Source organism: Diaphorina citri, unplaced genomic scaffold (assembly GCF_000475195.1).
Source record: "Diaphorina citri unplaced genomic scaffold, Diaci psyllid genome assembly version 1.1 scaffold1917, whole genome shotgun sequence".
NCBI classification, from domain to species: domain Eukaryota; kingdom Metazoa; phylum Arthropoda; class Insecta; order Hemiptera; family Psyllidae; genus Diaphorina; species Diaphorina citri.
Genome location: NW_007379343.1, coordinates 1 through 13,843, shown reverse-complemented (window position 1 = coordinate 13,843; position 13,843 = coordinate 1). Strand labels below are relative to the sequence as shown.

Sequence of the window (13,843 nt, the reverse complement as noted above, 5' to 3'; positions counted from 1 at the left end):
TATCGTCTGTATGCCGCTTCAGATAGGTTTGGTCTTTTTCCTCTAATAGGCTAGGGGTGGACGTAAAAATAATGTGCAATCCATATCGTCTGTATGCCGCTTCAGATAGGTTTGGTCTTTCTAATAGGCTAGGGGTGGACGTAAAAATAATGTGCAATCCATATCGTCTGTATGCCGCTTCAGATAGGTTTGGTCTTTTTCATATCGTTTCATAGACTGCGAGTTAGGATAGGTAGGTAAATGCCATCGGTATTGCTCTGTTTTAATGTTTCTCAAACAATATTTTGCCATTATTGTATGTTCGCATGCTAGGCGAACATTACTCAACAGTTTTCTTGAAATATGCTGCACAGACCAACATAACTCATGATATTATACTAAAGTGTGTCATATTTTAATAGCAAAAAGCGAATAGGTTAGGTATCTACTATCTATCAGTCTGAATTCTGAAATAGCGTACATATCCTATCTCGCCGATCTTTGTGAAATACTGAGTTGTACTATAACTACTAGCATAGCAAGACTACTTACTACATATATGTGCTATACATGGAAATTTCATTATTTCACTTTAACATTTAATATCATTTATGATTCTACAATCTAGGTATTTGCAGTCCGCTCGGTACGAAAGAATGTTGACTCCTGTACTGCTCTCCTATCTTGTCATTCCTATTTCCATAGTCTGATGAGCTATGCCATAGTGTTCTGGGGATTCACCAACATCGAACCCATCTTCATCCTGCAGAAAAGGGTGCTATACATGGAAATTTCATTATTTCACTTTAACATTTAATATCATTTATGATTCTACAATCTAGGTATTTGCAGTCCGCTCGGTACGAAAGAATGTTGACTCCTGTACTGCTCTCCTATCTTATCATTCCTATTTCCATAGTCTGATGAGCTATGCCATAGTGTTCTGGGGATTCACCAACATAGAATCCATCTTCATCCTGCAGAAAAGGGCTGTAAGGGCGGTCTTTGGCCTTTGGCATTGGTCAAATGGCCGAAGTGTGTCCTGCAAACCCCTGTTCCTGCAGCATAAAATACTGACCGTGTACGCCCAAGCTATCCTGGATACTCTTCTGCTGATCCATAAACTCTCCTCCTCACTTCCTAGACACAGAAATGTCCATCAGCATGATACACGAAATAGAAATCAAATTCTCATTTCGAGAAATATGCTGATGGACAAGTCTTTTCTAAAACAGGGAATAACTCTCTACAACAAACTTCCTCCAGCTGTCAGGGAAATGAGGGAGGAGATGTTTAAATCAACCCTTAAAGAGTACCTTCTAAATCTTGCTCCTTACAGCATTGAGGAGTTCCAGGGTGACTTGGTTACTCATGTTCACGGTCAGTCTACCTAACATCTATATTCACTCTTCTTCTTCTTCCCCTTCTTCTTCCTCTTCTTCTTCTTCTTCTTCTTCTTTTTCTTCCTCCCCATATCCTCTTCCTCTCTTTTCCTTCCTCCTGCCTCTTCTTCATCCCCTTCCTTTCTTCTTTTTCTTTCTTCTTCTCCTCCTTCTTTCTCCTCTTCTTCTTCTCTTCTCTTCCTCCTCCTTCTTCTTCCTCCTCTTCTTCTTCCCCTTTTCTCTTCTTTCCCTTCCTCTCCATATTCTTTTTCCTTTTTCCTCTCCTCTCCTCCATCGGCCGTAACCAGGGATAACCTAAGGGGGGTGTGCCCGCTATTTTAAGTTTGAAGAGAATACCTACATATTATTATATCCAGTGTCCTAGTAGGGGTGGCAGGTTTGTAAGCAGTGGTGTCAGTGTCCAGCGCAGCCCATGAAGTTAGGAGCCAACCACGGGAAGCATGGATCCTGTGACCTTGGCGGAGGGTGGGATTACCGGCTGGAAAAGTTACCCGGTTTGTACTTAGGGTACCTGTGATCATAATAATGTGGAACCTGTGAGTCCGTGAGTCGCGAACCCAAAATTGGTGTCTGAATGTAAAGTCAAATCACACAAATAAGTGGTTTTTCGTCCTTTAGTTTCAATCAACAAACTTTCAACGCATTTAAAATTATTTAAAGGTTGCCAGCCACAGGAAGAGGTTTCGTGGAATATCAAGGTGTCTGTGGCAAACTTGCCCGGAGGAGCATTATCGGATATTTTTTGCAATTTGAGGCATAACGGATACCTACATGAAGTGAGAAATTTGTATTATGTCCATTGTTTTCCAAGGATGGAAACGTCAAGAAACATATTATTCCATACGCGTGCTATATTAAATTAAAAGATAAAAGGAAAAAAATGCATTTTATCCTAGGTGTGATGGGTTTCAATCTCCTAGGGGGGGGGGGCGGGGGGGGCCGTGCCCATGGACACACCCCTCCTCGGTACCCCATGTCTTCTCTTCGACGTTCTTACTCTGGTTTACGCTCGTATAACAGTTATTGTTCTCCTACCCTGTCCGACATTCAGTGGTGCTCTGCTGTATTGTTAATTGGTTTGTATTCTTGTTAATTTCGTACCTGGTCTCTGTGGACGCCTCATTAGGCTGATTCAATTTGATCTTTTACCAAATCTGTACAAAATGTTCCCGTTGACAGGGTCTTCCGATCTGAGACTAAAAAACGTCAATATCTCGGGAACGGTTTGGAATTTCGGGGGTTTTCGATTTTTCCCAGTATGTAAAAATATGGAATCGAATGGTGAAAACCGCATCTTCCTAGCTCATCTAGAAGTGGGTTAGAATTAGTATGAGTGAGTCAGTGAGTCAGTTACAGTTCATATAAACAAGGTTCATAAAATCGGGGTTCTACTGTACCTATATTTATATAGGGTGTCCACCAATGCATGACCCACTCAAATTGCTCCGAATCACTTTGAGTTTTCGAAAAAAAAAAACCGTATATCTTTGATTTTTGCAAAGAATTTTTTGACAATATTGAAATTCGCGAACAAGTTTGCAAGAACCGCGAATTTGGTACCTACCAACTTTGAAATTTCAAGTAAGAACCCCAAATTTTTATTGCATATTATTATTCTACATAAAATTTCATGTACAATCGACTACTCATTTATTTTCTTGCGATTCGCGGATACAATTCAATCACTTTGTTGATTTTTAACAAGATTCCAATAGGTAGTCGACTACCTTGAGAAAAAAGGTCATGGGACCCAACTGGCGTTCGTTCAGCATTACACACTACACACGGTTCCTACCTTAGGAAGGAAAAAACGAGGACATAGATACCTACTACCTACCTACATGGATTATTATTTATTATTGATTTTATTAAGTGTTAATAAATATTATATTATGTAGGTACCTATTTAAGTGAGGATTTCACGCATGTTCCTACCTGGATCTTCGTCATCATCCTCCCAGCCCATATAATCTCCGGGATTTTCAATTTTTTGAAATATTTTTGATTGGCGGGGGAGTTCCTGATTTTCGTACTGTGGAGTTCCAGTTGTGCGGCAGGGGTGTACCCTCCTAGCTGATTTCCAGAGTTTTTCCGGTACAGTCATTCTTGTTTTAGCATCTAGGTTGATTTTCTTCTTTTTCTGTATCTTTGTTTTGCACATTTTATATAAAAATAGGTAGGTGATTCTATCTTTTTCAGGTAGTATTCTATCTTTTTCAAGAAATAGGTATTTTTGAGTAGCCGACCCACAAAAGAGGTCCCTAGATTTTCTCTTTTTCTGCGGCTGACCCAAAAAGAGGTTTTGAAAAAAAAAAAAAAAAAAAAAAAAAAAAGTGAGAAATCGCCCATAAAGAGGGACAGACACCCACAAAAGAGCCAATAAAAAAAAAAAAACAAAAAGAGGTGAGAAATCGCCCATAAAGAGGTACAGACACCCACAAAAGAGCCAATAAAAGAAAAGAGGCGTCATAAATAAAGTGTAGAAAGTTGAGACTGGTACAGCAAGATGCTGTATATGTAAAGTGCTTTTTTCTGTTTGTGCTTTTCTTTTCCATAAGGTAGGGTGAGTGACGGACAGAAAGAGGGAAGTGATGGGCAGAAAGATAAAGATGAAGAAAATGATGAGATCATAGATTCAGAGATGGAAGATATCAGTAATTTAATCACTTTCCATAGAGACAGCGATCCAAATATTGGAGACAAGACTAGTAGTACTAGTACTCCCGTGCGGAAGGATGTGGGTGGAGAAAATCTAACTCCTGGATCGTTACTAAGGAACAAATTCATAGGACAAAACGAGAAAGGAACCGAGAAGTCATCAGAATCCAAAAAGAAGGAAGAAAGAGATTCTGGAAATGAGCCAAAACAAAAGAGGCTAAAACCGAAATCGAAAAAAAGAAAAGCTTAAGACCCTTTGGATCTGGACGGAAGTTTTACGGAAGAAAAAATTAATAAAATGACGGAGGCTTTAACAAAGGTTAGTAATGAATTAAACAGCTTGTATGGGAAAATTTGTGATTTCCCAAAAGCGAGAAAGGACATAAGGGAACAGATGGACGAGATACACAAAATGAAGAAACTGTTACTGAAGGAGACAGTGATAAAAAATTTGGAAAAGGGAAAAGAAAATTTGAAGAAACTACTGAAAAAGGAAGCCCTGAGGCACTGGAAGAAGTGGAGGAGGAGAAAGAAAAAGAAGAGGATCGACCAGAGGAGAGCACGAGTGTAAAACAATTCTGTGCCAGATGTGCAGTACTCATAGAAAACGAGAAGGATAAAAAAATGATCATAGAGAAAATCAAAGAAGCGTCAAGCCTGAACGAGGATGATTATTCAATTTTGGTGAATAAAAAGTGGCCACAGGAGGTTTTCAAAAAAAAAACAAAATAGTTCCTGGAAATCCGTTGAACACCAAATCTGAACAACTTATCGTTTTTTATGAGAACATAAAAGAAGATTCGACAAAATAGTTCCTGGAAATCCGTTGAACACCAAATCTGAACAACTTATCGTTTTTTATGAGAACATAAAAGAAGATTCGACACTGCTTAGAATGGTGAAAGAGAAATTCCCAGATGTAGAGGAAGTGCTGGAGGAGGAAAAGGAGGAGGGGAAAATGTCATTCCTGGAAAATATAATGTAAAGGCTCGCTAGTAATGGCCTTTGATTCCGTTGATCATGACATTCTGATCGCCAGGTTATCTTCAATGAATCTCTCGCAAAATACTCTAACCTGGTTCCGATCCTATCTGGACCAACGGAGGCAGTGTGTGAAAGGAAATGGGTGCACATCTTCCTGGCTAAACTGCTCTTCGGGCGTTCCACAGGGTAGCGTGCTAGGACCTCTGCTTTTCTCTCTATTCATAAATAGTATCACCAGCTCCATCACCTGCAAATGTCATCTATATGCCGATGATCTGCAGCTCTATGTTCACTATATAATCTCCGGACACATACAGCAATATGTATGGCGTGGCTAATATGAACACCCAGTTAAGTGAGGAGATGGCTCTCAACATGATAGTAATCTCCGGACACATACAGCAATATGTATGGCGTGGCTAATATGAACACCCAGTTAAGTGAGGAGATGGCTCTCAACATGATAGTCAGATGTATCAGCACACTCTGCCAACAAAAATAATAACGAAAGAAGTGAGGTCCATGTTTTAATTCAACGATTTGGTAATAGTGTTAGCGTTAGGCTCAATCCCAGAATTCGCTCAATGAACGAAAAAATAGTTCCCTCTGCGATTCATGTAAAAGCTAAAGTGCCGAAATCGGCCATTGAACACCAAAAGAAAAAAGGCTAAACTGCTCATTCCGCGGAGTGAAAAACACCTAAATGCCAGACCGCGGTTTGAAAAATGCTCAAACCCCGAAGTCCAAGAGCCTGAGTGCATGAGATGCTTAAAGTTAGCTAGAACGTGTTACAAATCGCATCTTTCGCTTGCTTCTTTTGTTTTGATAAGTTGAACTTGTTACTCGTATGAGTCTTGTGTGTTCTTCCCAAAAAGAAAATACCTAGGTAGATATTCAAGTAACTTAGATAGGAGGGTAACGCCGATCCCAAATAAGATTGGGAAAAGGTGCAGTGGTAACGCTCTTGTTTCATTGCTATTTTTTTTTTTATTTATTTATTTTTAAGAAGACTAGTAGAAAGAATGCTACCGTTGCACAACCCGCTCCCTATTGGCTTTACACCTTTTAGAAAAAACGGTCGGGCTACGCGCTCCCTATTGACTTCGCACTTTTATAGAATATGGTCGCGCTACGCGCTCCCCATCGACTTCTCACATTGAGAGAATACGGTCGCGCTACGCGCTCCCCATCGGCTTCACACTTTGAAACAATACGGTCGCGTTACGCGCTCCTCATTGGCTTCTCACTTTGAAATAATACGGTCGCGCTACGCGCTCCCTATTGACTTCGCACTTTGATAGAATATGGTCGCTCTGCGCGCTCCCTGTTGGCTTTGCACTTCGAGAGAATAAGGTCGGGCTCCGCGCTCCCCATTGGCTTCACACTTTCAAACAATACGGTCGCGCTACGCGCTCCTCATTGGCTTCTCACTTTGACAGAATACGGTCGCGCTACGCGCTCCCTATTGACTTCGCACTTCTATAGAATATGGTCGCGCTACGTGCTCCCCATCGGCTTCTCACTTTGAGAGAATACGGTCGGGCTACGCGCTCCCCATTAGCTTCACACTTTGAAACAATACGGTCGCGCTACGCGCTCCTCATTGGCTTCTCACTTTGACAGAATACGGTCGCGCTACGCGCTCCCTATTGACTTCGCACTTCTATAGAATATGGTCGCGCTACGTGCTCCCCATCGGCTTCTCACTTTGAGAGAATACGGTCGGGCTACGCGCTCCCCATTAGCTTCACACTTTGAAACAATACGGTCGCGCTACGCGCTCCTCATTGGCTTTTCGCTTCGAGAAAATACGGTCGCGCTACGCGCTCCCTAATGACTAAATTAAGAAAAGGGGGGGGGAATGGATTTGAAAAATATTCCCTGATATTCTACCATCCAAATACCGACCATGGTCAACGTATCTTAACTTCAATGATATGAGGGGGGAATGGATTTGAAAAATATTCCCTGATATTCTACCATCCAAATACCGACCATGGTCAACGTATCTTAACTTCAATGATATGTCGGTAGGTAACTAATTCAAAGTCGCAATAAAAAAAAAGTTCCCTAGGTGGTCACTCGTCTAGCTAACAACCACGCTCAACGTTACTTAACTTCAGTGATATGTGAGGAGTAGATACACAATTCATACAAAGTCGTAAAGCTCAAAATATTTTTCTTTCGATCAAAGCGAATGCGAATGTTCAACGGAGAAAAAGTAAAAACATAAAAAAAAACTAAAAATGAAGCTAACCAAAACTCTGCTGGAGGAAAAAGATTCGTTGAATCTCTACTCCCTGTGTATTTATTCCTTACGGTACCTATTAATTTAAGTATGGGACCCAATTGGTACTTAGACCCTCTCAAACCCGGGATTTAACTGGTCACTGACCTTCTCAAATTCGGGACCCAACTGGTAGCAAAAAAAAAGTTTTGGGACTGAACTGGCTTCCTCCCTAAAAATATTCAAGGGTTCCCGGACTTTATAAACACCTTGTATATAGAAATAAATATGTACAATATTATATAATTTACCTACCTGTATTACTAATATTAATACATACCTAGGTACATTTACCACTGATTGAATTAAAATAAATAGGTACCTATTTACATTTCTATTCTTATTCTTACCTATTGTGGTGCCTAAATAAAAATACCTAGACAGTAAAAAGGAAGTTATGGTTAAGTACCTAGGTAGTTAAATTGTGTTGGTAATCCTATTAATAACTGCAGCAAATATTGTGCCTATAAAAATTATTTTTGTTTAAATACTCACTACATATTTACTAAAAATAATTAAAATAACTCGCTTTATTTCACGTAATAATTTCTCCTTTCATTGTAACCTTATTGGTAGGTATTCAAAAGAATTATCGGGCAACAATAAATAATATAAATATCACGTACGCTAAACAATACCTCTTTTATTTAATTATTTATTTTCAACTTGTTACGCGACACGCACGACCGTTACGGAAGAGCTCTGGATATACAACTAATGTGAAAATTTTATTTTCCCCAAAAGAAAAGTTTTGAAAAGCTTTTTTTACTTTTTTTTTCCTAAGGAACGAGAATAGGGGGAAGAAAATACCTACACCTACATAATATCTAATAGGTATATAAAAGATATCTAATATACCTATATCTTATATTGGGTAGGTAGGTAAGTTTTTTTTCTTTTTTTTTATATATTATATATGTAGAGTGCTATATTAGCAATTTATTGGTAAAATAATTAGGTATGCATTTAAGTACATGGTTGAAAAAAATCTAGTGTGAACATCACACGACTTTTTATTAAGGTTGCCGAATAAGTATCTACACTTGGTTCCACAAAGAGCGACTCAAACTTTTCCTAATACAAATTCTATGGTATCTCCCTTAATACTTTACCTAAATTCCACCAAACAGAACCCATTTTGAAGCTAATATTGGCAACTTATTAGATTTCGCATCGCTACATGATCCCCAAAACCAAACCCATGTTGGCGCCATTTTATTTACATCGTGTTTTTAGATTTAGCAAAACGTACGAAAACTGAAATACGATAACCGAAGAGAACCTGGCGGACATTCAAGTAATCATACCTTTTATCTGTTCAACGTGTTTTGTCTTGTCCTAATGAATGAAATTAATGACAAATTGACAGATTTAAAAAAAAAAATAATTATTTGTTTTCTAACTAAAAATGAAGCTAACCAAAACTCTGCTGGAGGAAAAAGATTCGTTGAATCTCTACTCCCTGTGTATTTATTCCTTACTAGTGATTGACCCGTCCTTTGTACGGGACCACCACACACACGCAAACCACCACCACACCCACCCACCACACACACATCCATCACACCACACACACACCCATCACACCACACACACACGGTCGCGCTACGCGCTCCCTGACATGTCCCACAGTGCAGCATAATAGGCATAACTTTGAACCGCCGCCATTTTGAATCAGGATGGAATGTGACAATTTTAAGTAGCCTATGTCACCCGGAGTTCTTTTCTTAACAACCACAATTTTTTTTATCAAAATCGGTCGAGCCGTTTTTGCGTGAAAAGAGGACAACAAAAGGTCTTTTTAGCGTAAAAGGCATCCAGCTCTAACCGATTAAACGGTTAGAGTTAGGGTATACATATAATAACAAGAACACCCAAAATAAGCATCATTTAATAGGATGAGGAAAGTCGTGTGATGTTCACACCAGATTTTTGTGCTTAACCTAACCCTATAATAACTAAGAACTGTTCTAATTGTGAAAATTCCTTTTTGCCTTTTACCTAACCCTATATGTATAACAGGGGTTTCCAACTTTCATGCGGGCCACATGCTAAATTGGCAGGTACTTCGCGGGCCACATACCTACACAAGGGAGCAGGCCCGTATCCAGGATTTTCTTGAGGGGATGGGGTGGATGCTCCATTTTCAGAGTCCAGTATATGATAAAAGAGCAAAAATCAAGCCCAAGGGGACTCACCCCGACAGCTTTGCCGGCCACAAAAATGGTCTGGTGGGCCACATGTGTCCCGCGGGCCGCTAGTTGGAAACCCTCGCTATATGTATAATAGTACAGGTCACTACTCATTTGTGCCAGTTCTTTTGGTAGCGATCACTCTAAAGTTTTAGACTACTAGGAAGATTCAGTTCTAAGAACATAGTGCTTGTGATGTGTTGATAGTTGATAGAAAGAAGAAGAAGAAAAAATCAGGTACCTATTAATTTAAGTATGGGACCCAATTGGTACTTAGACCCTCTCAAACCCGGGATTTAACTGGTCACTGACCTTCTCAAATTGTTTGTAAATATTTGGAAGGCAAGTGATTGGACGAAAGTTTCCTGGATCATGAGTATTTTTATTCTTGGGTATCTTCTATTCTTGTTCTTACCTATTGTGGTGCCTAAAAAAAAATACCTAGACAGTAAAAAGGAAGTTATGGTTAAGTACCTAGGTAGTTAAATTGTGTTGGTAATCCTATTAATAACTGCAGCAAAATTCTTACCTATTGTGGTGCCTAAATAAAAATACCTAGACAGTAAAAAGGAAGTTATGGTTAAGTACCTAGGTAGTTAAATTGTGTTGGTAATCCTATTAATAACTGCAGCAAATATTGTGCCTATAAAAATTATTTTTGTTTAAATACTCACTACATATTTACTAAAAATAATTAAAATAACTCGCTTTATTTCACGTAATAATTTCTCCTTTCATTGTAACCTTATTGGTAGGTATTCAAAAGAATTATCGGGCAACAATAAATAATATAAATATCACGTACGCTAAACAATACCTCTTTTATTTAATTATTTATGGTATTCAAAAGAATTATCGGGCAACAATAAATAATATAAATATCACGTACGCTAAACAATACCTCTTTTATTTAATTATTTATTTTCAACTTGTTACGCGACACGCACGACCGTTACGGAAGAGCTCTGGATATACAACTAATGTGAAAATTTTATTTTCCCCAAAAGAAAAGTTTTGAAAAGCTTTTTTTACTTTTTTTTTCCTAAGGAACGAGAATAGGGGGAAGAAAATACCTACACCTACATAATATCTAATAGGTATATAAAAGATATCTAATATACCTATATCTTATATTGGGTAGGTAGGTAAGTTTTTTTTCTTTTTTTTTATATATTATATATGTAGAGTGCTATATTAGCAATTTATTGGTAAAATAATTAGGTATGCATTTAAGTACATGGTTGAAAAAAATCTAGTGTGAACATCACACGACTTTTTATTAAGGTTGCCGAATAAGTATCTACACTTGGTTCCACAAAGAGCGACTCAAACTTTTCCTAATACAAATTCTATGGTATCTCCCTTAATACTTTACCTAAATTCCACCAAACAGAACCCATTTTGAAGCTAATATTGGCAACTTATTAGATTTCGCATCGCTACATGATCCCCAAAACCAAACCCATGTTGGCGCCATTTTATTTACATCGTGTTTTTAGATTTAGCAAAACGTACGAAAACTGAAATACGATAACCGAAGAGAACCTGGCGGACATTCAAGTAATCATACCTTTTATCTGTTCAACGTGTTTTGTCTTGTCCTAATGAATGAAATTAATGACAAATTGACAGATTTAAAAAAAAATAATTATTTGTTTTCTTAATTTAATTATTCCGCCGTGTTCGTTATGTATTATGTTATTTTTTGTACAAATAAAACGATAAACGATATGGTATTAGAATGGGATATAAGAAAGAAAATCTCAACTTGACATGCTTAGCTTTTGCAGACGATATTGCGCTGTTCGCTAAAGACTTCGAGGAAGCAGAAGACCAACTCACTAAAGCCTGATTCACACTATAGTGCCAGTCAAGGTCCGGTCACGGTCCAGTAACGGTCCGATCAAATGATTGTTGAAGGCAAGTAAATGCGAGTGTACACACTAGACGTTCTAGTCAAGGTACGGTAACGGTCAGCTCACAGTCAAAATTTGGAACATTCTCGCGACGAATCTTTTTGATCGGACCGAAACTGGACCGTGACCGGAGCGAGACTGGCACTATAGTGTGAATAGGCAGCGATCAAGCAACGATCAACATTCCTTCGTTCAGACCAACTAGAAATGAAAGAAAAAGGACCGAAGCATGACCGAAGCATGAACGTTGCTTGAACGATAGTGTGAATACTCAATCTTTTGATCGGAACGTTACCGGACCGTGACTGGACCTTGACTGGCACTACATATAGTGTGAATCAGGCTTTTGTGATTTGGTCTGGTTTTGTTGTATAAGTCATGTAGTGATTTAAAGGAAAAAATATATATATATAAACATATATAGTGTTACAATCCTACAGTTCATAAAAAACTTTCAATACTTTTTTATTATTGTTATTATTATTATTGTTTTTTTTTTTTGTGTGTTATTTATTATTAAGGTATAATAATTTTTATTAGGTAAGCATTGAATCATAACTTTCAGCACGTACTTATAGCAAGACTCTGGTTTTTCTAATTACAGGTTTAGCTATATTCAGCTTTCGTCATCGTGTTGAACCAGCCCTGGTTATATGGAGTTTAATTCTATGTCTGGTAGGCCGTGCCTGCAATATATTCCCACTAGCTATTCTAGTCAATCGATTCCGAGAACATCAAATCACGCGACGCATGATGTTCATTATGTGGTTCAGTGGTGAGTAACAAAGTTCCTAGTAAGCTTTAAGTCGCGGGTTCAATTATCGCTCGGGGCGGATTTTATCAAACAGATAAAGTTCATATTCGGAACGACTGGCTTTCTTTCTGACGTTAACAGTTACATTTCTCTCTATGAAATCTAATTAGATTATTGTTATTGTCAGGTCTGCGAGGTGCTATCTCCTATGCACTCTCATTACACTTGGAGTTTTCCGATGAGACACGTCACGTGATTATCACCTCCACTCTCATCATAGTGCTAGTCACTACTCTTGTGTTTGGTGGCTCCACTATGCCACTCATGAAAATATTGCAGACTTCTTCTAATCAGAAGATTGGTCGCCGTAGACGAGGAAGGAAAGGCAAGACTGCAATTTCGCTGAGTAAAACAAAGGAGTGGGTAAGTCAATTGATTACTTACTCAAGCACCTACATATATTATTAGATTTAGATCTTTAAATATTTAAATATACCTAGTCTACAAATCTGTAATAAAATCTCGTAAACCACTTACCAACCAATCATTTTCAAATATTGAAATCCCAGCCAATTCTGAAAATGCAAGATTTATAGAACACCCTGGTATATTATAATAATATATATAAGTAGACTTTATTAATAAACCATTTGTGCATAAAAAAGAAACATCTCCAGAAAACAACATCACATTAGGGAACCCCTACTCCATCTTCCAAGTTTAAAATTCTGGTTTTATAACGGGTCCCTCGCAACCTCAGGGACACTGCCCGTATTATCGCTATTTCAACCTTGGTTTTTATCCACCCTGATAACTGGCTGACGGACTTGTTCCATTTTGCACTTAGTGTTGAGGCTATTCTTTTCAGGAAGGGTGTGAACTCAAGATGCAACGCACCATCAACCGAACAAATAAGTGGAGAAAAAGAGCCCCGAATATCTTCAACCGCCTTGTCATATTTAGTATGTTTCTCCTTGGCATGAGCTTTAGAAGTAGTTGTCCACTCTTGGGATTCGTAGGAAGGAGCGTCAGCGTTGATTACGCGATTATCGAAAAACGCAGCCTTTCCAGATTCCCAAATACCATTGACTTTGATATCAGTTATCAAAGCACCTCCATTAGGACCAGCTTCACGAACAACTGGTTCGATAGTCACACCATTATAGGCGAGGCCAGCTAATGCAGCACACTCATCACGCAAATAGTCATGACCAAACTTGACGAGACCACCTCTTTTGCAGTCCAAAGCGTGGTTGAGATTCATCTCTTGGCCACATCCATCGCAATTACATGTTGTGTTGTTGTACATCAAGAGGTTCGCCAGTTTTGATTGAATGTACTATTTTTGAATATTACAGGACACAGAAACTTCATAAGAAGTTTCAGCAGCCTTCATAAGAAGTTTCAGCAGCCAATAAATTACAATGGTAATGGTAATAATATTACTTTTATTTAACAATAATTACAAAACATGACATTACAAAAATTAATTTGCCCTGTTTTAATAGTAACTTTGTACCTTACAATAATTACAAAACATGACATTACAAAAATTAATTTGCCCTGTTTTAATAGTAACTTTGTACCTTATACTTATACTAAGAGAAATTTTGTGAGGGGTGATTACCTTGGATTATATATATGTAGGTACATTTCGGAGTATCAGTTCT

General features: G+C 38.3%; 2 protein-coding genes across 3 annotated transcripts; both read left to right on the top strand.

Moving 5' to 3' along the window:
- Positions 1-672: 672 nt before the first annotated feature.
- LOC113470903 lies at positions 673-1,436 on the top strand. 2 transcript variants are annotated; one of them, XM_026829670.1, is made up of 2 exons: positions 673-694; positions 879-1,436. In XM_026829670.1, the coding sequence occupies exons 1-2, from the start codon at positions 689-691 to the stop codon at positions 1,371-1,373; spliced, it is 501 nt and encodes a 166-aa protein (XP_026685471.1). In that variant the 5' UTR covers positions 673-688; the 3' UTR covers positions 1,374-1,436. The 2 variants fall into 2 exon arrangements, with proteins under 2 accessions (XP_026685471.1, XP_026685470.1); XM_026829669.1 differs by having other exon boundaries at positions 673-697; positions 882-1,436.
- Positions 1,437-9,589: 8,153 nt separating this feature from the next.
- LOC113470904 (sodium/hydrogen exchanger 8-like) lies at positions 9,590-12,621 on the top strand (the record flags this gene model as incomplete). Its single annotated transcript, XM_026829671.1, has 3 exons — positions 9,590-9,605; positions 12,024-12,194; positions 12,361-12,621. Coding segments are annotated over exons 1-3 (448 nt in total), but the record flags the coding sequence as incomplete, so codon positions are not given.
- Positions 12,622-13,843: the final 1,222 nt, after the last annotated feature.